Below are 24839 nucleotides of genomic sequence, written 5' to 3'. Positions count from 1 at the left end.
AAGGTAAATCAGGAGATGTGTGTTAGCTCTTAGCAGAGTGTAACACACCTATCTATCATGTTTAATGCACTTGATCCATATTCAAGAGTTGATCGAATAGTCCAAGTAGTCGGTTCCACGGAATCTGTATATTAAATGTCTAACAGATGAAGCCACTTGTGATATAAATATAGGTATGTCGAATCTGGCACTCAAATGGTGGCATATTGGGACACAATTTAATGTCTCACTTGTAGATACTATCCCCTTATGGCGTTTCTTCTCTCTTAAATTACCTTCAAAGTAATTGTATTTCTTTATGAAAATGCTGCTGTAAGAAGTTTGTTCTCTCATCAAATGTCTGAGATCAATCTCATTTTGAAGGGAATTTAAAATGATATGTTGTCAACTACATGAATCAAAAGGTATGACCCAGTGACTTCATCTCCATGCATTATATTATTTGGTCATTCTGCATATTTAAGAACAAGTGATACATTAGAAATCTCTGGCAATGTTTTCAATTGGGAGGTCTAATCGTGACACCATTCGTGGCATTTGCAGTTCACGACCTCTTTGTACAACCAATCACTTTTTAGACAGTTCCCTCTCGTCCAATCGGATGAGGTGATGTTGGAGCGTGTAGAGTTGTGTTGTTTTTAATTTGGAAGTGAGCGAATCAGGGAACTGTCAAGCGGTAAAAAAGAGCACCACATGTTTTCCAGAGTATCATAGTTGCTATAGCTTCAGTTAGCTAACTAACATAAACCCTAGCAACCTGTTGATTGATGTAAGCAGGCTAACGTTAGCAGCCACCAATGTTTAACAACGATGAGGATATTGTAGATGTGGCCACTTTAAGGAATCAATTGTGATTGACGGAGATAAGTTTGAAAAGTTTGGGAGAACAATTATGGTAAGCAACGCTAACTTAGCTTATAATTGTCAATCGACATGGTTACTGGTGCAGGTCAGGTTGGCCAAAGCCAGACAAATGCCATTTCATCACCCACATAGCTATCCTAATTGACTAACATTAACAGACGGTTCGGTCCTCTGAATGTCCGAAATGTGTGGCCCTCACTTTGACATCTCTCTTCCCCATCCTCCTAGTCAATCAGGACATAAGTCACAGTGAGTGATCTGAGCAGAGTACAACGTGTGGGTTGCCAGGTCGTCTGACCCTAGAGCAGGGGTTCACAAACTTTCCAGCATTGGGGAACAACCCCACCTGGCAACCCAATTCTGGAGAGATCCCTCAGCCTACCTAGTACTGAGTCCAGGGTGAGAGAGATCACCAAAGGTTATATTGTATAAGTCAATGGAGAGAACCATCCCGTTTTTGTGGTGGACAGTGTCTGTAACTGTTTATCTTTGTGAATGTGTGTGGTTATTTGTGCACTAGTGTGTATCTTGTCCATGACTTTGTCTGTTTGTATAACATCAATTCAAATTGTATTAGTCACATGTGCCGAATACAACATTGAAATGCTTACCTATGAGCCCCTAACCGACAGTGCAGTTTAAAAAAATACGGATAAGAGTAAGAGATAAAAGTAACAACTATTTAAAGAGGAGCAGTAAAAAATAGCAATATATACAGGGGGGTGCTGGTACACAGTCAATGTGCGGGGGCACCGGTTAGTTGAGGTAGTATGTAGATCTAGGTAGAGTTAATTAAAGTGACTATGCATAGATGACAACAGAGAGTGGCAGTGATGTAGGGGGGGGGGCAATGTGAATAGTCTGGGTAGCCATTTGACTAGCTGTTCAGGAGTCATATGACTTGGGGGTAGAAGCTGTTTAGAAGCCTCTTGAACCTAGACTTGGCATTCTGGTACCACTTGCCGTGTGGTAGCAGTGAAACAGTCTATGACTAGAGTGGCTGGAGTCTGACAATTTTCAGGGCCTTCCTCTGACACCGCCTGGTATAGTGGTCCTGGATGGTAGGAAGCTTGGCCCCAGTGATGTACTGGGCCGTTCGCACTACCCTCTGTAGTGCCTTGTGGTCAGAGGCCGAGCAATTTCCATACCAGGCAGTGATGCAACCAGTCAAAATGCTCTCGATGGTGCAGCTGAAGAACATTTGGAGGATCTGAGGACCCAAGCCAAATCTTTTCAGTTTCCTGAGAGGGAATAGGTTTTGTTGTGCCCGCTTCACGACTGTCTTGGTGTGCTTGGACCATGTTTGTTTGTTGGTGATGTGGACACCAAGGAACTTGAAGCTCTCAACCTGCTCCACTGCAGCCCCGGTCGATGAGAATGGGGGCGTGCTCGGTCCTCTTTTTCCTCTAGTCCACAATCATCTCCTTGTCTTGATCACTTTGAGGGAGAGGTTGTTGTCCTTGCACCACACGGCCAGGTCTCTGACCTCCTCCCTATAGGCTGTCTCATTGTTGTCGGTAATCAGGCCTACCACTGTTGTAATCTGCAAATGTTATGATAGTGTTGGAGTCGTGCCTGGCCGTGCAGTCATGAGTGAATAGGGAGTACAGGAGGGGGCTGAGCAGACGCCCCTGTGTTGAGGATCAGCTTGGCAGAGGTGTTGTTACCTAACCTTACCACCTGCGGGCGGCCCATCAGGAAGTCCAGGATCCAGTTGCGGAGGGAGGTGTTTAGTCCCAGGGTCCTTAGCTTATTGATGAGCTTTGAGGGCACTATGGTTGAACGCTGAGCTGTAGTCAATAAATAGCATTCTCACATAGGTGCAATAGAGACTGCACCATCTGTGAATCTGTTAGGGCATTATGCAAATTAACTGGGTCTAGGGTTTCTGGGATGATGGTGTTGATGTGAGCCATAACCAGCCTTTCAAAGCACTTCATGGCTACAGACGTGAGTGCTACGGGTCTAGGCAGGTTACCTTAGTGTTCTTGGGCGCAGGCACTAAGGTGGTCTGCTTAAAACATGTTGGCATTACAGACTCGGACAGGGAGAGGTTGAAAATGTCAGTGAAGACACTTGCTAGTTGGTCAGTGCATGCTGGCAGTACACATTCTGGTAATCCGTTTGGCCCTGCGGTCTTGTGAGTGTTGACCTGTCTAAAGGTCTTATTCACATCGGCTGCGGAGAGCATGATCACACAGTCTTCCGGTACAGCTGGTGCTCTCATGCATGTTTCAGTGTTATTTTCCTCAAAGCGAGCATAGAACTGGTTTAGCTCGTCCGGTCGGCTTGTGTCACTGGGCAGCTCTCGGCTGTGCTTCCCTTTGTAGTCCGTAATGTTTTGCAGGCTCTGCCACATCCAAAGAGAGTCAGAGCCGGTGTAGTACGACTCGATCTTAGTCCTGTATTGACGCTTTGCCTGTTTGATGGTTCGTCGGAGGGCATAGCGGGATTTCTTATAAGCTTCTGGGTTGAAGTCTCTAGCCTTTAGCTCAGTGTGGATGCTGCCTGTAATCCATGGTTTTTGGTTGGGGTATGTACGATCACTGTGGGGACGATGTCATCAATGCACTTATTGATGAAGCCAATGACAGATGTGGTGTACTCCTCAATGCCATCGGAGGAATCACGGAACATATTCCAATCTGTGCAAGCAAAGCAGTCCTGTAGCTTAGCATCTGCTTAATCTGACCACTTTTTGATTTATCTAGTCACTGGTGCTTCCTGCTTTAATTTTTGCTTGTAAGCAGGAATCGGGAGGATAGAAATATGGTCAGATTTGCCAAATGGAGGGTGAGGGAGAGCTTTGTATGCATCTCTGTGTGTTGAATATAGGTGGTCCAGAGTTATTTTCTCTCAGGTTGCACATTTAACATGTTGATAGAAATGAGGTAAAACTGATTTAAGTTTCCCTGCAATAAAGTCCCCGACTAGGAGTGCCGCCTCTGGGTGAGTGTTTTCTTGTTTGCTTCTGGCGGAATACAGCTCATTCAATGCCATCTTAGTGCCAGCCTCTGACTGTGGTGGTATGAAAACAGCTACAAAGAACATAGGTGAGAACTCTCTCGGTAGGTAATGTGGTCTGCAGCTTATCATGAGAAACTCAACCTCAGGCGAGCAATGGCTCAAGACTTCCTTAGATATTTAGCCCCAGCTGTTGTTTACAAAAATACATAGACCGCCGCCTCTTGTCTTTCTAGACGCCGCTGTTCTGTCCTGCCGGTGCATCGTATAACCAGCCATTATGTGTGAGATGAGTGTGTTTCTTAGATTTGTGTGTGTGTTGGGTTTGTGTGTGATTTATTTAGGTGTTCATTGCTTCTGTGTGTTTGTATATGTGTCTTATATATGCATTGCCATTTTGTCGCTGATGGCATCTCTTAAATGTATGCCAGTTTTTCACCTGTCTACCTCATCCAGGGCTGTGGAGATGGAGGTTGCCCCCTCCTCAGGGAGAAGCTGGGTTGCCTGCGTCAAGAGAACGACTCCCTGGAGAACAGACAGCTCATTAGGGACCTGGTGGTGGCCCAGATTGAACTGGGCAGCTCCAAGACCAAGGTACTTAGTGAGAACAACCATGAATGTGAAGATCGTTGACGTTCACTAGGTGGGGATGCTAAATGGTTTCTCTGCTCAGATCCTGGGCTTGGAGGCCGAGGTTGAGGCCTGAACTTCTACACATACCGTTGCCCTGAAATTCTGAAAATGTTGTATTGTTCTATTTAGTTTTGTCACGATACCAACATTTCCCAACTTTAAAAACATTAGGCACCAAACAGAATTTAAGAAGCTCCAGAAAGATAGATTTTTTTATATACACTGCTCAAAAGAATTACGGGAACACTAAAATAACACATCCTAGATCTGAATGAATGAAATATTCTTATTAAATACTTTTTCTTTACATAGTTGAATGTGCTGACAACAAAATCACACAAAAATGATCAATGGAAATCAAATTTATCAACCCATGGAGGTCTGATTTTGGAGTCACACTCAAAACTAAAGTGGAAAACTACACTACAGGCTGATCCAACTTTGATGTAATGTCCTTAAAACAAGTCAAAATGAGGCTCAGTAGTGTGTGTGGCCTCCACGTGCCTGTATGACCTCCCTACAACGCCTGGGCATGCTCCTGATGAGGTGGCGGATGGTCTCCTGAGGGATCTCCTCCCAGACCTGGACTAAAGCATCCGCTAACTCCTGGACAGTCTGTGGTGCAACGTGGCTTGGTGGATGGAGCGAGACATGATGTCCCAGATGTGCTCAATTGGATTCAGGTCTGGGGTATGGGCAGGCCAGTCTATAGCAGCAATGCCTTCCTCTTGCAGGAACTGCTGACACACTCCAGCCACATGAGGTCTAGCATTGTCTTGCATTAGGAGGAACCCAGGGCCAACCGCACTAGCATATGGTCTCACAAGGGGTCTGAGGATCTCATCTCGGTACCTAATGGCAGTCAGGCTACCTCTGGCAAGCACATGGAGGGCTGTGCGGCCCCCCCAAAGAAATGCCACCCCACACCATGACTGACCCACCGCCAAACCGGTCATGCTGGAGGATGTTGCAGGCAGCAGAACTTTCTCCACGGCGTCTCCAGACTCTGTCACATCTGATGACTAACTCGAACTGGTTGGACCAATAACCCCGGGGCGCAAGTTCCTAACCACCCTTTTTGTCTATCGTATGCGTCCTTTGCTGGTACAAGCCTACCATACATCAGTTATAGGCGCTGTACTTCCAAACCTTTGGCAGTCACATTAACGATGACCTTTTAGCCATTAAAATCATCTAAGTTCTCTGTGCCATTCTTGTATTTATAACACAGGTACTCATCAGGAGTTAAAGTGAACCGAGGTGGGTTGGCCGAGTACCTCAATCTGGCCAACCCAATCCCTGTGAAGTTATCTGCTTTCCTAGGGAATTGTTTAATGTTTACCTTAAATCCTACATCTTGATCTTCTTTGACTCCTTATTATGTAAGACACTCATCAGTGTATTATATAGTTTATCTTTTACTTCTTATCAAAGACAATGGCATCATATAATTAGTACCAGCAGGTGGTAGATCTGGATGTATCAGAAAGGTTACCAAGACTATGATGCAGCTCAGAGCCCCTACTCTTCCCAAAAACCGCCAACCCTCTCCTGCCCTTAGTTGGTCTGCTAGGTACCACCCCACACTTACACTTCTAGGAGCACAAACAGTTCTTCTCCTAACTCTGTGTGTGATCAGCCGTGCTCATATGTGTACATACCTTCTTACAGTGGGTAACGTAGACCCAAGTGACTCTCTCAGCTATTCTAATGGCAAAGGCGGTGGTTTAACAGAACCTGGTATGGACCTTCCCAACGGGGCTGCTTCCAGTCTATTCTCCTCAGGGACTGGATCCACACCCAGTCTCCTGGTTGGATTGAGTGAATCACCTTCTCCTGTAATTCACCTGTTGGACACAATCTTGGACATACGGGTTTGGTTAACAAACAGTCTTCTCATGTGTTCTGCTAGTATATCTTCAACTTCTATATCTACCTGTTCTGGTCCCTAACTCTGGCCTTCTATTTGTTCTACCTGATTAGCTAAACTGTCATCCATTATTTAAAGAAATAGATCCTAGTAACCCAACTCTTGGGATAATATCTTGACCTAATTTTTTAGTTACCATAATTGTGTCCACCAAGGAAGTTGGGAACTCTTCTATCCATTTGCTATATTTATCTATCACAAAAAAAAAATGTTTTAAGTAGTTCGTTATCACATAGGCCACAATGTCTTTCCTAACCTACTCTATCATCCTTATTCTACAAAGTGTTGTCTACGTAGTAGTACGACGCCCCTGGAGCAAATGAGGTTTAAGTTCCTTGTCAGCCTGAGTATTTGAACCAGCAACCATTTTGTTACTGGCCAAATGCTCTATCCACTAGGCCAGTGGTACCCAAACTTTTTATAGTCCCGTACCCCTTCAAACGTTCAACTTCCAACTGCGTACCCCCTCTAGCACCAGGGTCAGCGCACTCTCAAATGTTGTTTTTTGACATCATTGTAAGCCTGCCACACACACACTATATGATACATTTATTAAATATAAGAATGAGTGTGTGTTTTTGTCACAACTTGGCTCGTGGGAAGTGACAAAGAGCTCTTATAGGACCAGGGCACAAATAATAACAATATAATAATCAATCATTTACCTCTTTATTTAATCCTCTTACATATAAAACTTTATTTGTTCATCAAAAATTGTGAATAATTCACCACAGGTTAATGAGAAGGGTGTGCTTGAAAGGATGCACATAACTCTGCAATGTTGGGTTGTATTGGAGAGTCTCAGTCTTAAATCATTTTCCACACATAGTCTGTGCCTATATTTAGTTTTCCTGCTTGTGAGGGCCGAGAATCCACTCTCACATAGGTACGTGGTTGCAAAGGGCATTAGTGTCTTAACAGCGCGATTTGCCAAGGCAGGATACTCTGAGCACAGCCCAATCCAGAAATCTGGCAGAAGCGTCTGATTTAATTCAGTTTTCCCAGAACCGCTTGTTGCAATTTCTATGAGGCTCTCTTGTTCAGATATCGGTAAGTTGACTGGAGACAGGGCATGAGAGGGATAACCAATCCAGTTGTTTGTGTCATCAGTTTCAGGAAAGTAACTTTGTAATTGCGCAACCAACTCACTCAGGTGCTTCGCTATATCACATTTGACATTGTCCGTAAGCTTGAGTTCATTTGCACACAAAAAATCTTACAATGATGTAAAGACCTGTGTGCTGTCCTTGTTAATGCAGACAGAGAAGAATTACAACTTCTTAATCACAGCCTCAATTTTGTCCCGCACATTGAATATAGTTGCAGAGAGTCCCTGTAATCCTAGATTCAGATCACCCAAATAGCCCAGACGTGTGAGAATCTCGTCATCATGCAAGCAGTCATACAAGTGAAAATTATGGTCAGTAAAGAACTTTAAGCTCGTCTCTCAATTTAAAAAAACGTGTCAATACTTTGCCCCTTGATAACCAGCACACTTTTGTATGTTGTAAAAGCATTACATGGTCGCTGCCCATATCATTGCATAGTGCAGAAAATACACGAGAGTTCAGGGGCCTTGCTTTAACAAAAAAACATTTTCACTGTAGGGTCCAAAATGTCTTTCAAGCTGTCAGGCATTCCTTTGGCAGCAAGAGCCTCTCGGTGGATGCTGCAGTGTACCCAAGTGGCGTTGGGAGCAACTGCTTGCACGCACGTTACCACTCCGCTATGTCTCCCTGTCATGCCATCAGTACAGATACCAGCACATCTTGACCACCAAAGTCCATTTGATGTCACAAAGTTGTCCAGTACTTGAAAAATATCCTCTCCTGTTGTCCTGGTTTCCAGTGGTTGGCAGAAGAGGAAGTCTTCCTTAATTGACCCCCCATAAACGTAACGGTCATATACCAGGAGCTGTGCAAGGCCCGCCACGTCTGTTGACTCATCCAGCTGTAACGCATAGAATTCACTGGCTTGTACGCAAATCAGTAATTGTTTCAAAACATCTCCTGCCATGTCACTGATGCTTTGTGTAACTGTGTTGTTTGATGAAGGGATTGTCTGTATAGTTTTTTGGGCCTCTTTCCCCAGCATTGTCCCAGCCGTATCCGCGGCAGCAGGAATAATTAAGTCCTCCACAATAGTATGGGGCTTGCCTGTCCTAGCCACTCGGTAGCTCACCATATAAGACGCTTCTAGCACCTTCTTATTAATGGTACCTATTTTTATACATGTCTTACTACTCGAAAGTTGTCTTAATTCTCGCTCAAAAAAACTCCCGTGGCTTATTTTTCAAATTGGCATGTTTTGTTTTTCAATGTCTGCGCAAGAGTGAAGGTTTCATCGAGTAGTGAGATAGTACTTTTGGACATATGTGGCTGAGGAAGGGCACTACTCCCAATATAAATGAACCCCAAATCAATGTAGCATATTTGCGCCTCTTCGATGGTCCAACGTCCCTGTCTGTTGTTCGGTGCTTTCCCAGGGAAGGAGGCATTAGCACTTTGACTACATCAGATTCACAGCCGTCAGTGTCCGTCAGTGTCAGTGCAGGTGTAGTACTGCTGGTAGTATCAGTACTACCAGTAGAGTTGGTATGTGTCTCTATGGATGCGGGCCGTAAATCATTTATCGATTTTCGAGCAAATGAAATGAGCAGCAGCTACATTTGGCTACATAAGGACCGTTAGTGGAATTTCTGCGAGAGACTAACGATTAATGTGATTGGATGTTAATTATTTGACTAGGATACCTGTATTTGACATTGTGTTGTTATTTCGCTGAACACTAGATGTTTTAATATTATTTTTGGCTGTGAAACGAGGCTACACAAGCAAGAAAAAAACTCACCCAAGTGTATAGCCCCATTGGAAAATATAAATGGACTGTTTAAAAATGTGAAGAAAAAAATTAAAACATTTAAAAAACGATATATTATTATTTATTTTAAAAAAAAAAAGTGAATTACATTTTTATTTGGCATACCCCCGACTGCATTGCGCGTACTCCTAGGGGTATACCTGCACTAGGCTACCTGCCGCTCTAATCTTTCTGTCTCCCTTCTCCCCTACATCTCTCTGTCGCCCTTCTCCCCTACATCTTTCTGCCTCCCTTCTCCCCTACATCTGTCTCCCTTCTCCCCTACATCGCTCCGTCTCCCTTCTCCCTTACATCGTTCCTTCTCCCCTACATCGTTCCTTCTCCCCTACATCGTTTCTTCTCCCCTACATCGTTTCTTCTCCCCTACATCGTTCCTTCTCCCCTACATCGTTCCTTCTCCCCTACATCGTTCCTTCTCCCCTACATCGTTCCGTCTCCCTTCTCCCCTACATCGTCCCTTCTCCCCTACATCTGTCTGTTACTCGATTAAATTGAATAATCATGTAACTGTAATTAACTAGGAAGTTGGGGCACCAAGGAAAGTATTCAGATTACAAAGTTATAATTTCCCAATATAACCTTTCAGATATTTTCATATCTGATCAAGACTGGATTTGTGCAGATAACCAACAATTTACGACGTTTGGAATGAGACTAACGTGAGGTTAGTCTCATTCCAAACGTCGTAAATTGTTGGTTATCTGCACAAATCCAATCTTCACTATGAGTCATCCATACATCAATTGTCTTAAATCATTTGTTTATTACTAACTAAGTAATTCACAGAAATGCATAAACAAACAGTAAATATGGTTACATGAAATGATAGAAAGTGCCCTAGTGGGCTGAACCGGCATGGCGGCTTGTTAGACAAAGGGGCAATGAGGGGTCGACTAAGAAGTCCCTACAGAGTTAATTATAACAATTAAAATGCTAATCCCTTACACATGAACACTCACTCATTCGGGAACAATTGCAAATCAATATATATATTTACGCTCAGTGTGTCATCTTGATCATTGGTTAAAAGTCTTTATTTTGTAGAATTGTCCGTCTCTCTCCCTCTCTCTCTCTGTCTTGGTTAGAGGGGATAGTTCAAAGTGACATTCGTTATAGAGTGGATGTTTCGGGGGTTGTCGTTCTTCGCGTTCAATGATACCGAATTCCTAGCTGCAGACTAGTAATCAATATCAAAGACTTGTTCTTATTCTGTCGGTATCGATAGTCTAAGAGTTTAACCACGTGGTATGGTTAAAAGATTCTACAACCTTTAGCCATCTCATAATTGAGGTAAGCTTGGTCTACAACCTTTGTCTTCCCCTAATGGAGAAAAACATGGTCTGGTGATAATTTCTCAAAGTTGGGTTTTATTCGGAATGGCAGAAAAGGGCTGTCCCAGGATGTCTGACCCAGTGGCGGTCATCTGATTTAGTTCAAATCAAAAGGGAATTGTATTTTTCTTCATTAAACAGTCCACAATCGTATTACACAATTATACAAACAGTATCATACTCACTCATTCATCTTATACAACAATGAGATGTAAACCCCTTCATCGTTCCTTTGTCTTTCCGTTTCCCTTCTCCTCTTCGTCTTTCCGTCTCCCTTCTCCCCTTCGTCTTTCCGTCTCCCTTCTCCCCTTCGTCTTTCCGTCTCCCTTCTCCCCTTCGTCTTTCCGTCTCCCTTCTCCCCTTCGTCTTTCCGTCTCCCTTCTCCCCTTCGTCTTTCCGTCTCCCCTTCGTCTTTCCTTCTCCCCTTCGTCTTTCCGTCTAGCTTCTCTCCTTCGTCTTTCCTTCTCCCTTCTCCCCTTCGTCTTTCCTTCTCCCTTCTCCCCTTCGTCTTTCCGTCTCCCCTTCGTCTTTCCGTCTCCCCTTCGTCTTTCCGTCTCCCCTTCGTCTTTCCGTCTCCCCTTCGTCTTTCCGTCTCCCTTCTCCCCTTCGTCTTTCCGTCTCCCTTCTCCCCTTCGTCTTTCCGTCTCCCCTTCGTCTTTCCATCTCCCCTTCGTCTTTCCGTCTCCCCTTCGTCTTTCCGTCTCCCTTCTCCCCTACATCGTCTTTCCGTCTCCCTTCTCCCCTACATCGTCTTTCCGTCTCCCTTCTCCCCTACATCGTCTTTCCGTCTCCCTTCTCCCCTACATCGTCTATCCGTCTCCCTTCTCCCCGTCGTCGTTCCGTCTCCCTTCTCCCCTTCGTCTTTCCGTCTCCCTTCTCCCCGTCGTCGTTCCGTCTCCCCTTCGTCTTTCCGTCTCCCTTCTCCCCTTCGTCTTTCCGTCTCCCTTCGTCTTTCCGTCTCCCTTCGTCTTTCCGTCTCCCCTTCGTCTTTCCGTCTCCCCTTCGTCTTTCCGTCTCCCCTTCGTCTTTCCGTCTCCCTTCTCCCCTTCGTCTTTCCGTCTCCCCTTTGTCTTTCCGTCTCCCCTTCGTCTTTCCGTCTCCCCTTCGTCTTTCCGTCTCCCCTTCGTCTTTCCGTCTCCCTTCTCCCCTTCGTCGTTCCGTCTCCCTTCTCCCCTTCGTCTTTCCGTCTCCCTTCTCCCCTTCGTCTTTCCGTCTCCCTTCTCCCCTATGTCGTTCCGTCTCCCTTCTCCCCTTCGTCTTTCCGTCTCCCTTCTCCCCTTCGTCGTTCCGTCTCCCTTCGTCTTTCCGTCTCCCTTCTCCCCTTCGTCGTTCCGTCTCCCTTCTCCCCTTCGTCGTTCCGTCTCCCTTCTCCCCTTCGTCTTTCCGTCTCCCTTCTCCCCTTCGTCGTTCCGTCTCCCTTCTCCCCTTCGTCTTTCCGTCTCCCTTCTCCCCTTCGTCTTTCCGTCTCCCTTCTCCCCTTCGTCTTTCCGTCTCCCTTCTCCCCTTCGTCTTTCCGTCTCCCCTTCGTCTTTCCGTCTCCCTTCCGTCTCCCTTCTCCCCGTCGTCGTTCCGTCTCCCCTTCGTCGTTCCGTCTCCCTTCTCCCCTTCGTCGTTCCGTCTCCCTTCTCCCCTTCGTCTTTCCGTCTCCCCTTCGTCTTTCCGTCTCCCCTTCGTCTTTCCGTCTCCCTTCTCCCCTTCTCTCCCTCATCAAATGTCTTACCATTGTCATACCATTATCATACCATAGGTATCAAGGATCACGGATTGCATACAATACGAGGATGTGCAATATGGCAAGGAGAAATTACAATAACATGTATGTTTGACATAAATATATAACATATTGCAGATAACAGGAGCGTTTCTGATTACATGAACATGTTTTGTTTCTGTGTGTCAAGTGAGGCAGCTGGAGACAGCGCTGGCCTGTAGAGATGTAGGCCAAGGATCAGTACCAGAGACAGCGCTGGCCTGTAGACATGGAGGCCAAGGATCAGTACCAGAGACAGAGCTGGCCTGTAGAGATGGAGGCCAAGGATCAGTACCAGAGACAGCACTGGCCTGTAGAGATGGAGGCCAAGGATCGGTACCAGAGACAGCTGGACATCAAGAGCCACGAGGTGTGTGTGTTTTGCGGTGCTACATGTAGGTACCTCCCTGTTACTTGTACAGCATTGTGACTGTCTGACAGTCTCCACTACCATGCTTGTGTGTGTGTGCTTTTGACTGTTTGTACATGTGTGTTTGTATCACTTTGTGTGTGTGACCACCTGTCCCGCTCCACTCCGTCGCCGGCTGTTGTCTCTGCAGGAGGAGTTGCGTAGCAGCACTCTGGTGTGTAGTCACTTCAGTGTCCAGCTCCAGTACTCCCTGCAGCAGAACATGTTACAGGAGAGCAGCACCCACTGGCTGAGCTGGAGGACAGCCAGAGCCAGCTACAGGGACATGTAGAGAAACCTATGGAAGAGACAAGATACATAGACAAATACTCTACCTAGATGAGAGACGAAGACAAATACTCTACCTAGATGAGAGACGAAGACACATACTCTACCTAGATGAGAGACGAAGATAAATACTCTATCTAGATGAGAGACGAAGACACATACTCTACCTAGATGAGAGACGAAGACAAATACTCTACCTAGATGAGAGACGAAGACAAATACTCTACCTAGATGAGAGACGAAGACAAATACTCTACCTAGATGAGAGACGAAGACACATACTCTACCTAGATGAGAGACGAAGACAAATACTCTACCTAGATGAGAGACGAAGACACATACTCTACCTAGATGAGAGGCGAAGATAAATACTCTACCTAGATGAGAGGCGAAGATAAATACTCTACCTAGATGAGAGACGAAGACAAATACTCTACCTAGATGAGAGACGAAGACAAATACTCTACCTAGATGAGAGACGAAGACAAATACTCTACCTAGATGAGAGACGAAGATAAATACTCTACCTAGATGAGAGACGAAGATAAATACTCTACCTAGATGAGAGACGAAGATAAATACTCTACCTAGATAGGTGTAAATGTGTCCTATAGAGGGACGTCACAAATAACGAGGTGTAGTGCCAACTTGGTAAAGCACGGGCCATTGAGCCAGCTACAGGGTGGTAAACCAACTAGAGAGACTAAGACAAATGGTCTACCTAAACGCCAGGTATGAATATGTGTCTTACAGACAGGGAGAACCCTAACATTGCATTGAGACCTAAGGTAAAACACACATCTGTCAAGCAAAAGCTATTGCATAATACTCCATTTATTTGAGTATTTGACATAGCAGGGTTCTGTATGTGGTTCTAATCGTCTTAGCTAGTCATTTCAGATGCTCTTGCCATATTGTTGTGTCACTGTTCTTTTTTTTTCTTGTTTTTCACCAAGAACACAGTATAAAGGACTCCATTGACCAAATCTAAATATCTACAGTTGCGGGGATTAACATTTCTGAAAGCGCGGCTTGACAGGAGACATGAGATCTGAACTTCCCAAAGGCAACACTCTTTCTGTGTAAAATGTGAAATCTTAGGGTATCACCAAGTCTTCCATTGTTTTAAGGTGAATCATGTTAACTGTTATTTTGCGGTAGTAGAAAGGAGTCTTTCAAGCAGCGAGGACATTCCCTATCATGGGGAATTCCAAAGGGACATATCTAGCAGACATCGTGATCGTTGTGAGATGCAGCGCTGTGGGTCAATCCCAACACAATTCAGGAAATTATCAAAGTTCCGTTGCTGACTTGACAAATCATTTTAAGACGTGCAATTTCTTATCCACAATGGTCTGCATTTGTTTCAACTTTAATGTTACGCCCACAGATTATCACAAATCAGGGTCGGTCCATAGTGAAAAATCATATGAGTTTTGAATTTAGTTCTGGTGACATGGATTCTGATCTAACTTGCTGATGTGGCCTTGTTTGTGTCTGTCTAATACTAGGCTACAGACAGTAATAACAGTGTTTTCCTACTGGAAGCAGCACTAGAAAAAGAGATTTGAATGCAAGTCTTGTGCTTCTTGAAATCCCTCCCATTGACGCACATACTATCGCCTACAGAAATAAATATTTATCGTTCATTTATCTGTGTACTGTACTTTGCTTATCTGACATTCAGTTCAAAATTTACAACTGTAAAAAACAAATAAATAAAAAACATTTGTTTCCATGACTACACAGGGATGAAAGCAACTTAATGTGAATTAAACTTTTTTAAACATTTTGTTACGTTAGAGGCTTATTATAAAATGTATTTTTTCTTCTCATCAATCTACACACAATACCTCATAATAACAAAGCAAAAACTGTTTTTTGACATTTTTGCAAATAAAGAAAATGAAATATGACATTTACATAAGTATTCAGACCCTTTACTCAGTACTTTATTGAAGTACCTTTCGAGGCAGCGATTACAGCCTTGAGTCTTCTTGGGTATGACTACAAGCTGGGCACACCTGAATTTGGGGTGTTTCTCCCATTCTTCTCTGCAGATCCTCTGAATCTCTGTCAGGTTGAATGGGGAGCGTCGCTGCACATCTATACTCAGGTTTCTCCAGAGATGTTTGATTGGGTTCAAGTCCATGCTCTGGCTGGGCCACTCAAGGACATTCAGAGACTTGTCCCGAAGCCACTCCTGCGTTGTCTTGGCTGTGTGCTTAGGGTCGTTGTCCTGTTGGAGCAGGTTTTCAACAAGGATCTCTCTGTACTTTGCTCCGTTCATCTTTCTCTCGATCCTGACTAGTCTCCCAGTCCCTGCCACTGAAAAACATCCCCACAGCATGATGCTGCCACCACCATGCTTTGCCATAGGGAGGTTGCCAGGTTTCTTCCAGATGTGACACTTGTCATTCAAGTTCAAGCTTGGTTTCATCAGACCAGAGAATCTTGTTTCTCATTATCTGAGAGTCTTTAGGGGCCTTTTGGGAAAACTTCAAGTGGGCTGTCATGTGCCTTTTACTGAGGAGTGGTTTCCGTCTGGCCACTCTACCAGGCTTGATTGGTGGAGTGCTGCTGCTAGAAGGTTCTCCCAACTCCACAGAGGAACTCTGGAGCTCTGTCAGAGTGTCCATCAGGTTCTTGGTCACCTCCCTGACCAAGGCCCTTCTCCCCTGCTTGCTCCGTTTGGTTGAGCAGCTCTAAGAGAGCTTCTTCCATTTAAGAATGATGGAGGCCAATGTGTTCTTGGAGACCTTTAATACTGCAGCCATTTTTTGTTGCCCTTCCCTAGATCTGTGCCTCAACACAAAAAGTATCTGGGCTCTACGGACAATTCTTTCGACCGCATGGCTTGGTTTTTGCTCTGACATGCACTGTCAACTGTGGGATCTTTTATATAGACAGGTGTGTGCCTTTCCACATCATGTCCAATTAATTGAATTTACCACAGGTGGACTCCAATCAATTGGAAACAGGATGCACCTGAGCTCAATTTCGAGTCTCATCATAGCAAAGGGTCTGAATAATTATGTAAATAATTTATCATTTTTTTTAAATTATACATTTGAAAAAATGTCTAAACCTGTTTTCACTTAGTCATTATGGAGTATTGTGTGTAGATTGATGAGGAACATGTTTTATTATGGCTGTAATGTAACAAAATGTGGAAAAAGTAAAGGTGTCTGAATACTTTCCGAATGCACTGTATGTTTAGGATTGTGCTTAAACTCATTATTAGTAATTTAATATGAATATGTGATATCCCCCGGCTGCACAGCTCCCCCGGCTCCACAGCTCCCCCGGCTCCACAGCTCCCCCGGCTCCACAGCTCCCCCGGCTCCACAGCTCCCCCGGCTGCACAGCTCCCCCTGCTCCCCCAGCTCCACAGCTCCCCCGGCTCCACAGCTCCCCCGGCTGCACAAATAAATATTCATACCCCTTATTCAATGTTAGAATCAGCTTTGGTAGTGATTACAGCTGTGAGTTTTTCTGGTTCAGGCTTCTGGATTGTACAATATTTGCCCATTTATTCTCTTCAAGCTCTTTCAAATTGGTTGTTGATCATTGCTAGATAACCATTTTCAAGTCTTGCCATAGATTTTCAAGCAGATTTAAGTCAAAACACTATCTCGGCCACTCAGGAACATTCACTGTCTTGGTAAGCAACTCCTGTGTAGATTTGGACTTGTGTTTTAGGTTATTGTCCTGCTGAAAGGAGAATTCATCTTCCAGTGTCTGTTAGAAAGCAGACTGAAGGTTTTCTTCTAGGATTTTGCCTATGCATAGCTCCATTCTGTAAATGTTTTATCCTGAAAAACTCCCCAGTCCTTAACGATTACAAGTATACCCATAACATGATGCAGCCAGGACCTCTATACCAGGTGGTGTCAGAGGAAGGCCCTAAAAATTGTCAAGGACTCCAGCCACCCTAGTCATAGATTGTTCTCTCTGCTACCACATGGCAAGCAATACCGGAGCGCCAAGTCTAGGTCCAAGAGGCTTTTCAACAGCTTTTACCCCCAAGCCGTAAGACTCCTGAACAGCTAATCAAATGGCTACCCAGACTATCTGCATCAATGCTGCTGATACTCTATTATCTATGCATAGTCACTTTGAAAACTCTACATGTACATATTACCTCGACTAGCCTGTGCCCCCGCACATTGACTCTGTACCTGTACCCCCAGTATAAAGCTCCGCTATTGTTATTTACTGCTGCTCTTTAATTATTTGTTATTCTTATCTCTTACTTTTCTTTTGAGTATTTTCTTAACTGCATTGTTGGTTAAGGGCTTGTAAGCATTTCACTGTTAGTTCTACACCCGTTGTATTCGGCGCATGTGACAAATAACATTTTGATATGATTTCATGTGAAAGTGGAATTAATGTTTTTACAAATTTTTACAAATTAATTAAAAATGAAAAGCTGAAATGTCTTGAGTAAATATGTGTCCAATCCCTTTGTTATGGTGTCTTGTTGCAAACAGGAGGAATATTTTTGAATATTTTTTATTATGTACAGGCTTCTTTCTTTTCACTCTGTCAATTAGAGTAGTATTGTGGAGTAACTACGACGTTGTTGGTGTTTTAGAGTTTAATGGCTGTGACAGTAGAACACTAAGTGTTTTATAGTCACGACTGGCCTCATGGTGAAATGAGGGCAGTCGTGTGATTTCCTTTCTCTCCGTCAACTGAGTGGGGAAGGACGCCTGTATATTTGTAGTGACTGGATGTATTGATACACCATCTAAAGTGTCATTAAGAACTTCACCATGCTCAAAGGGATGTTCAATGTTTTATTTAATTTATTTTTTTACTCCTCTACCAATAACTTCCCTACTTTGCGAGGCACTGGAAAACCTCCCTGGTCTTTGCGTTGAATTTGTGTTTGGAATTCACTGCTCAACTGAGGGACCTTACAATTATCTGTATGTGTGGTTGTCATTCAAAAATAATGTTAAACACTATTATTGCATACATAGTGAGTCCATGCAACTTATGTGACTTGTTAAAAAAATCTTATTCCTGAACCTATTTAGGCTTGCTATAACAATTGGGTTGAATACATATTTACTCAAGGCATTTCAGCTTTTCGTTTTCTTGACATTATGGGGTATTGTGTGTAGGCCAGTGTCAAAACATTCTCAAAATAATCTATTTTAAATTCAGGATGTGATACAATAAAATGTCTAATAAGTAAAGAGGTGTCAATACTTTTTGAAGGCGTTGTGGAAACCATCAGATAAGACCACAAAATAATTTATATTTGTAGACTCCAACTGTTCACTGTTGTATAATGGGAGTCATTTGAGTTCAGTCAGACAGAGCAGCTCCTACCCTATAACAAAGAGCGAGAGAGAGGGAGAGATATTCTTATCCCCTGAGGAGCTGACAGAAAGAGACAGCCCCATGACTAGTGCTTCCACAACCAGTGTTCTTATTGTGTCCCATCTCCTCCCCTAACCCCCCATCTCCTCCCACCACCCCCCATCTCCCCCCTCTAACCTCCCATCTCCCCCTCTAACCTCCCATCTCCTCCCCTAACCCCATCTCCTCCCCAACCCCCCATCTCCTCCTCTAACCTCCCATCTCCTCCTCAAACCCCCCATCTCCTCCCCCTCACGCCCCCCCCTATCTCCTCCCCCCACACTCCACTCTTATGGGGTATATATATATATATATATACAGCGCTCTGCTCTCTGAAGCATCGTTCCTAGGAAGAGTGAGTTTTCTGTGCTCAGGGTGGAGTTTAACAGCGGAGAATAGAGGAGCACTTTAGGACATTGCTTCTTTTATGTAGTCTATACAGGGGATGGAAGATGCTTCTAACACTTGTCAGTTAGTACTTAAGTTACTCAGTATTCTAGTTTTAAGTTACTCAGTATTCTAGTTTTAAGTTACTCAGTATTCTAGTTTTAAGTTACTCAGTATTCTAGTTTTAAGTTACTCAGTATTCTAGTTTTAAGTTACTCAGTTAGTACTTTAATTTGGTCCCAGGTCCTACAGATCCTGAGTTTTTTGCGGGTAGTGCAGTAGCATTATGGGGGCACGGTTGTGCACTGTTAGGTGGACGCCAGATGGAGGGTGTCTAGAATGTGTGTGAGTTCCCGGTGTGATCTCTGCATGTCTGTGACAGTGTATTTGATTTGATCTGTGTGAGGATATGCCTACTAACGTGTGTGTATTCCAGTCAGCTGTCGTCTGAGATAAATACGTGTCGTGGGGAGCTGTCATCCATGGAGCAGGAGCTGCAGAGGTTGCGGAGAGACACCAGTATGAATTCCTCCCAGCTAAGCTACGTGGAGGAGACCCTGCAGAAGACCCAGGGCCTACTGGAGGAGAAGAACGACACGGGTAGGACACTGGGGGGTATTTTAGATCCTTCCTTTTTTCTTCATTTCTTCATTCATTAGGGCCCATTTCCTTTAGACTTCTGTGATTCTAGAACTGAACTGAACAAAGAACATTCATTGTGGAAACCCTCTCCTCCCCTTCTCCTCCACTTCTCTTCCCCTTCTCTTCCCCTTCTCCTCCCCTTCTCTTCCCCTTCTCCTCCCCTTCTCCCCTTCTCTTCCCCTTCTCTTCCCCTTCTCCTCCCCTTCTCCTCCCCTTCTCTTCCCCTTCTCCTCCCCTTCTCTTCCCCTTCTCTTCCCCTTCTCTCCACTTCTCCTCCACTTCTCTTCCCTTCTCCTCCCCTTCTCCTCCCCTTCTCTTCCCCTTCTCTTCCCCTTCTCTTCCCCTTCTCCTCCCCTTCTCCTCCCCTTCTCCCCTTCTCCCCTTCTCCTCCCCTTCTCCTCCCCTTCTCTTCCCCTTCTCTTCCCCTTCTCCTCCCCTTCTCTTCCCCTTCTCCTCCCCTTCTCTTCCCCTTCTCCTCCCCTTCTCTTCCCCTTCTCCTCCCCCCTTCAGTTGTGGACTTGGAGGAGAAGCTCCACTGCTGTCAGGAGGACAGGCGGACCTCTGTGCAGCATGTGAAGGATCTGGAGGGACAGCTACAGGAGGTGCGCGATGAGATGCACAACACCCTAGAGAAACTACAGGAGCTGAGAGACCTGTTACAGGCCACGCAGCTTGGCGCAGATGAAAGACAGATTTCATTGGAGAAACTGTCCGCCGAGCTCAGGTGAGCCTCTCTGCCAACCGCCCGACACACACACACACACACACCCCATGACCGGTGGTCTCCATTTGTTGCTTCATTGAAGAAGACAGGTTTCCCCTCAAACCTTTAGGAAATGCTTCTTAAACAAAATCATCTCCAAACAGACAAAAGTCCCCCTCCCCAAGTACGGTCAGGGGAAAATGTAATAAAATGACTGCATGGCAATTTGAAGGTGAAGGTATTTCATTTCTAAAACCTATTTCATTACACATTTCATTGAAGAAGTGCTGCCAGCACACCGGAAGTAACACGTGCTGTCTATGGACAGTGTAACCATGGCAACCGCTGACCTGCCGAGCGCTGTGGATTTGTGTCTGCGACTTCGTTGACAGACCGATTTGGAAAGACTGGATCCAAAGTCCTGCGTTTTGTTTTGGTTTTAACAAAATTAAAACATTCTTTGGTCAGATTTAATAATCATTGATTTTGGATGACCTTGTTTGTCTTTTTACTGTGACTTTTTACTACATAAAAAAGGAAATATGATATGTGTAATATGTATATACTACTTTTAAAAGTACATATTACGTACTGTGCATAACTTATTTGTTGAGAATTAGGTGCAATGCTGAAAACGTAGCTCCTATTTACACTGAATCCTGACGTGATCATCATCATCATCATCATCATCAAGGGAAAGCCTCCGTTTCAAGAGGAGGAGGCTAACTGTACTATACAGTGGCAGGCTGAGTTGGTCTCTGTCATTCATTATATGGATCATTCTATTTGTATTATATATTTTATAATGTATTGTTTTTATAATGTATAAATTGTGTATTCTTTTGAGGCTTTGTCGCAGTGCAGAGAACAAAGAGCAGTTGCTTTGGACACACACACACACACACACACACGGATATCAAGCACCCGTGATGAGTCATAAATCATTTGATACACATGATCTCTTTGTGTACATAGAGACACAGAACAGGATATTACATTTTACGTCCTGTTCTCCATTCCAAATACAATATCACTCTTGTCTGTCTGGTATGGAGTTAATACCCTCTGTTTGATACCAACCAGCCACTTCATCTTTGGTTAACATCTTTGTCAAATACACAGTTGTCCCCCAGCCAACATGACTTGACAAGTTGACAGTGTCACAAACTGTCAAAGGGCTCTAACCGGGTTTATGTCATGGGGATTATTGTGAAGCTTTGACATGTATACATGTGGATCGTCTCTCATTCAAACATAATGACAACTACAGCAACACCTGATGATCTGTAAAATCCTATTGAACAGCTACAGTGCTGTAACTCCTCCCCTCAGGCATGGATGCAGTAGTGTTGAAGTTAAACTAAAGGCATCAAAAAGACTACGTTCTGTGACTGAGTACAGGCTGTCTGAGGGGATCAGAATCACTTATCTGGGTCACACACTGATTCATCTCTCCTGGACAGAACTACCTAAACATGAACATCTGACCAAATTGCGTGAGATTTTTTGTTATGGGTTAACTGAGATTACACACTGACTAGTTATTTAGGATGCAAGGTGATTTGTTGATCAGTGACTCAGACTGCGACGCAGTTCATCTCAAACGCACACAACATCTCTGCATTACAGTCGCAAGTGGTTTTCCTTTGATTCCCTTGTGTGTGTGTGAAACAAAATGCCCTTTACACAGATGTGATCAGATGAGATCTTCTGGTTGAAATAGAATATGCCCCTGGTGAACAGTGATTTCACAGCCCAAATATGTAGGAATAATTGAGTGCGGGTGTGTGATTTCACAGTTGTGCCGGTGCTTCTGGGTAGGTTCCCCAGCTCCACATAACATGCCTTCAGATCCACCATGTGTGTGTGTGTGTGTGTGTGTGAGGCAACATTAACTGTGGCACGCCATAGTATATTTAATTTGAATGGCCAAAGTCTTAATGGATGGAATTATAAGAAATAAGGCCTTTCTCTCTCTGTGTGTGTGTCTCCCTCCTCTTCCTCAGCTGGGCCAGTTGGACGTGGTCATCAGAGACCATACCCTGGAGATAGACAAAAAGGGTCAGTCCCTACAGCAGACTGGACCAGAGAAAGAGGTTAAAGACTGAGACAGACATCATAAATGCCACATTACACTCATTTGGAGTTGTTGTTGGCCCTGGAAACCACATACTCTCCATTCTGGTATAGTGATAAATGTGAAGAGCTGTTGACTATCACCTCGTGTTTTGTCTCTACAGGTGGAGTTTTTGAGTGACAGGTGAGACCTGCTAAAAGCACAACTACAAGGGAAGGAGGATTCTTAGGAAGGTATGAGAGAGGGAAAGATGAGTTATGGTATTATTATACTGATGAATGAAGGGAGAGATGAGTTATGGTATTATTATACTGATAGATGGAGGGAGAGATGAGTTATGGTATTATTATACTGATGGATGGATGGATGGAGAGATGAGTTATGGTATTATTATACTGATAGATGGAGGGAGAGATGAGTTATGGTATTATTATACTGATGAATGGAGGGAGAGATGAGTTATGGTATTATTATACTGATAGATGGAGGGAGAGATGAGTTATGGTATTATTATACTGATGGATGGAGGGAGAGATGAGTTATGGTATTATTATACTGATGGATGGAGGGAGAGGTGAGTTATGGTATTATTATACTGATGAATGGAGGGAGAGATGATTTATGGTATTATTATACTGATGAATGGAGGGAGAGATGAGTTATGGTATTATTATACTGATAGATGGAGGGAGAGATTGATGGTTGCGTACCTGAAGTATTGTTCTGACAAAACACCAACAGTAACATCATAACATAATTTCATGGTGTTCAGTCTTCAGTTACCTTTCAGAACCATCTGAAACCATAAACTGGTCCCAGATCAGCTTCAGATATCTGATTTGACCATCTAGGAGTAGGCACCCTCTGACTGACCTTTGACCTATTGCTCCAGGACTCTGCAGCAGAGCCAGCACCTGCTGGGGAGCTGCAGGATACACTCGCTGTGAGAGCCTGTGCAGAGCGATGGAAAGCATCACCCAACATGCCAGGGGCAAGGCGAAACCTTCATTTTGTTGCTGTTTATAAAAGGACATACCCAAATGAAACCATGCATTCTTTCTGTGTTGTATCCATAACACAACGAAGTGTGGTATTTCTGTCAATTTTACTATGGCTAGAAGATGACCTGTGTGTTGTCTTCTATAGGAGGCACAGGTGTGTGGTCCAGGCAGAGGTCAGACTGCAAGCCACTGTCTCCTCTCTGCAGCTGGAGGAGAGAGAACGGCAGGTACAACAGGGCCCAACAACGGTCTTTGTAGTGTCTGTCAGTCGTTTTCTCTCTCTCTTTGTTTCAGTCAGTCTCTTTCTCTCTCTGTTGCTGTCTCTGTCTGTCTCCGTCTCTCTTTCTCTCTCTGTTGTTGTCTCTCTCTTTCTCTGTTGCTGTCTCTCTTTCTCTGTTGCTGTCTCTCTCTTTCTCTCTGTTGCTGTCTCTGTCTGTCTCCGTCTCTCTGTTGTTGTCTCTGTCTCTCTTTCTCTCTATGTTGCTGTCTCTCTCTCTCTTTCTCTCTCTGTTGCTGTCTCTGTCTGTCTCCATCTCTCTCTCTCTCTTTGTTGCTGTCTCTGTCTGTCTCTCTCTCTCTTTCTCTCTCTGTTGCTGTCTCTGTCTGTCTCCGTCTCTCTGTTGTTGTCTCTGTCTGTCTCTCTTTCTCTCTCTGTTGCTGTCTGTCTGTCTCTCTCTGTTGCTGTCTCTCTCTCTTTTTCTCTCTGTTGCTGTCTCTCTCTCTCTTTCGTTCCAGTTCTCTGCTGCCTGTGACTGGAACGAATTGCAAAAATCGCTGAAGTTGGAGACTTTTATCTCCCTCACCAACTTCAAACATCTGCTATCTGAGCAGCTAACCGATCGCTGCAACTGTACATAGTCTATCGGTAAATAGCCCACCCATTTTTACCTACCTCATCCCCATACTGTTTTTATTTATTTACTTCTCTGCTCTTTTGCACACCAATATCTCTACCTGTACATGACCATCTGATCATTTATCACTCCAGTGTTAATCTGCAAAATTGTAATTATTCGCCTACCTCATGCCTTTTGCACACAATGTATATAGACTCCCCCTTTTTTTGTGTTATTGACTTGTTAATTGTTTACTCCATGTGTAACTCTGTGTTGTCTGTTCACACTGCTATGCTTTATCTTGGCCAGGTCGCAGTTGCAAATGAGAACTTGTTCTCAACTAGCCTACCTGGTTAAATAAAGGTGAAATAAAAAATAAAAATTCTCTCTGTTTCTGTCTTTCTTTCTCTGTTGCTGTCTCTCTATTTCTCTCTCTGTTGCTGTCTCTCTCACTCTCTTTTGTTTTCTTTCTTTGTCAGTCAGTCAGTCTCTCACACAGTCACTATCTTTGTCTTTCTCCTCAGTTCCCTCTGTCTCTCTCTATCTCTGCTGCTCTGCTCTTGGATATCAAATCTATTCCACAGTTCCTCTTTCACTTTGTTTCTCTTTTTTTCCCTAATCACCTGTTCTCTTTATTTCTGTAATCACCACTTATCTTAGTGGGGCAAACAAGTATTTAGTCAGCCACCAATTGTGCAAGTTCTCCCACTTAAAAAGATGAGAGAGGCCTGTAATTTTCATCACAGGTACACTTCAACTATGACAGACAAA

General features: G+C 44.1%; 2 protein-coding genes across 5 annotated transcripts; both read left to right on the top strand.

The window, feature by feature from the left end:
- Positions 1-9: 9 nt before the first annotated feature.
- Positions 10-18256, top strand: LOC135563055 (homeobox protein Hox-A3-like). The gene is made up of 4 exons (XM_065005893.1): positions 10-895; positions 4285-4422; positions 12504-12747; positions 16333-18256. The coding sequence occupies exons 3-4, from the start codon at positions 12582-12584 to the stop codon at positions 16479-16481; spliced, it is 315 nt and encodes a 104-aa protein (XP_064861965.1). The 5' UTR covers positions 10-895; positions 4285-4422; positions 12504-12581; the 3' UTR covers positions 16482-18256.
- A 474-nt stretch (positions 18257-18730) lies between these two features.
- Positions 18731-24453, top strand: LOC115103274 (coiled-coil domain-containing protein 18-like). 4 transcript variants are annotated; one of them, XM_065005891.1, is made up of 6 exons: positions 18733-19154; positions 19246-19409; positions 19962-20175; positions 22161-22250; positions 22395-22464; positions 23124-24453. In XM_065005891.1, the coding sequence occupies exons 1-4, from the start codon at positions 19096-19098 to the stop codon at positions 22204-22206; spliced, it is 483 nt and encodes a 160-aa protein (XP_064861963.1). In that variant the 5' UTR covers positions 18733-19095; the 3' UTR covers positions 22207-22250; positions 22395-22464; positions 23124-24453. The 4 variants fall into 4 exon arrangements, with proteins under 4 accessions (XP_064861962.1, XP_064861963.1, XP_064861961.1 ...); XM_065005890.1 differs by having other exon boundaries at positions 18731-19154; positions 20440-22464; XM_065005889.1 differs by having other exon boundaries at positions 20437-22464.
- Positions 24454-24839: the final 386 nt, after the last annotated feature.

Source organism: Oncorhynchus nerka, linkage group LG20 (assembly GCF_034236695.1).
Source record: "Oncorhynchus nerka isolate Pitt River linkage group LG20, Oner_Uvic_2.0, whole genome shotgun sequence".
Lineage (NCBI taxonomy): Eukaryota > Metazoa > Chordata > Actinopteri > Salmoniformes > Salmonidae > Oncorhynchus > Oncorhynchus nerka.
The sequence above is the reverse complement of the archived record's forward strand: the minus strand, read 5'-3'. Positions and strand labels throughout refer to the sequence as shown.

Coding starts and splice junctions, on each gene's coding strand:
- LOC135563055 (XM_065005893.1), top strand. CDS start 12,582: ATGGAGGCCAAGGATCAGTACCAGAGACAGAGCTGGCCTGTAGAGATG. Junction 12,748..16,332: donor TGTGTTTTGCGGTGCTACAT/GTAGGTACCTCC, acceptor CCGGCTGCACAG/CTCCCCCGGCTCCACAGCTC.
- LOC115103274 (XM_065005889.1), top strand. CDS start 19,096: ATGGGGGCACGGTTGTGCACTGTTAGGTGGACGCCAGATGGAGGGTGT. Junction 19,155..19,245: donor GGAGGGTGTCTAGAATGTGT/GTGAGTTCCCGG, acceptor TGTGTATTCCAG/TCAGCTGTCGTCTGAGATAA. Junction 20,176..20,436: donor AAACTGTCCGCCGAGCTCAG/GTGAGCCTCTCT, acceptor ATTTCATTGAAG/AAGTGCTGCCAGCACACCGG.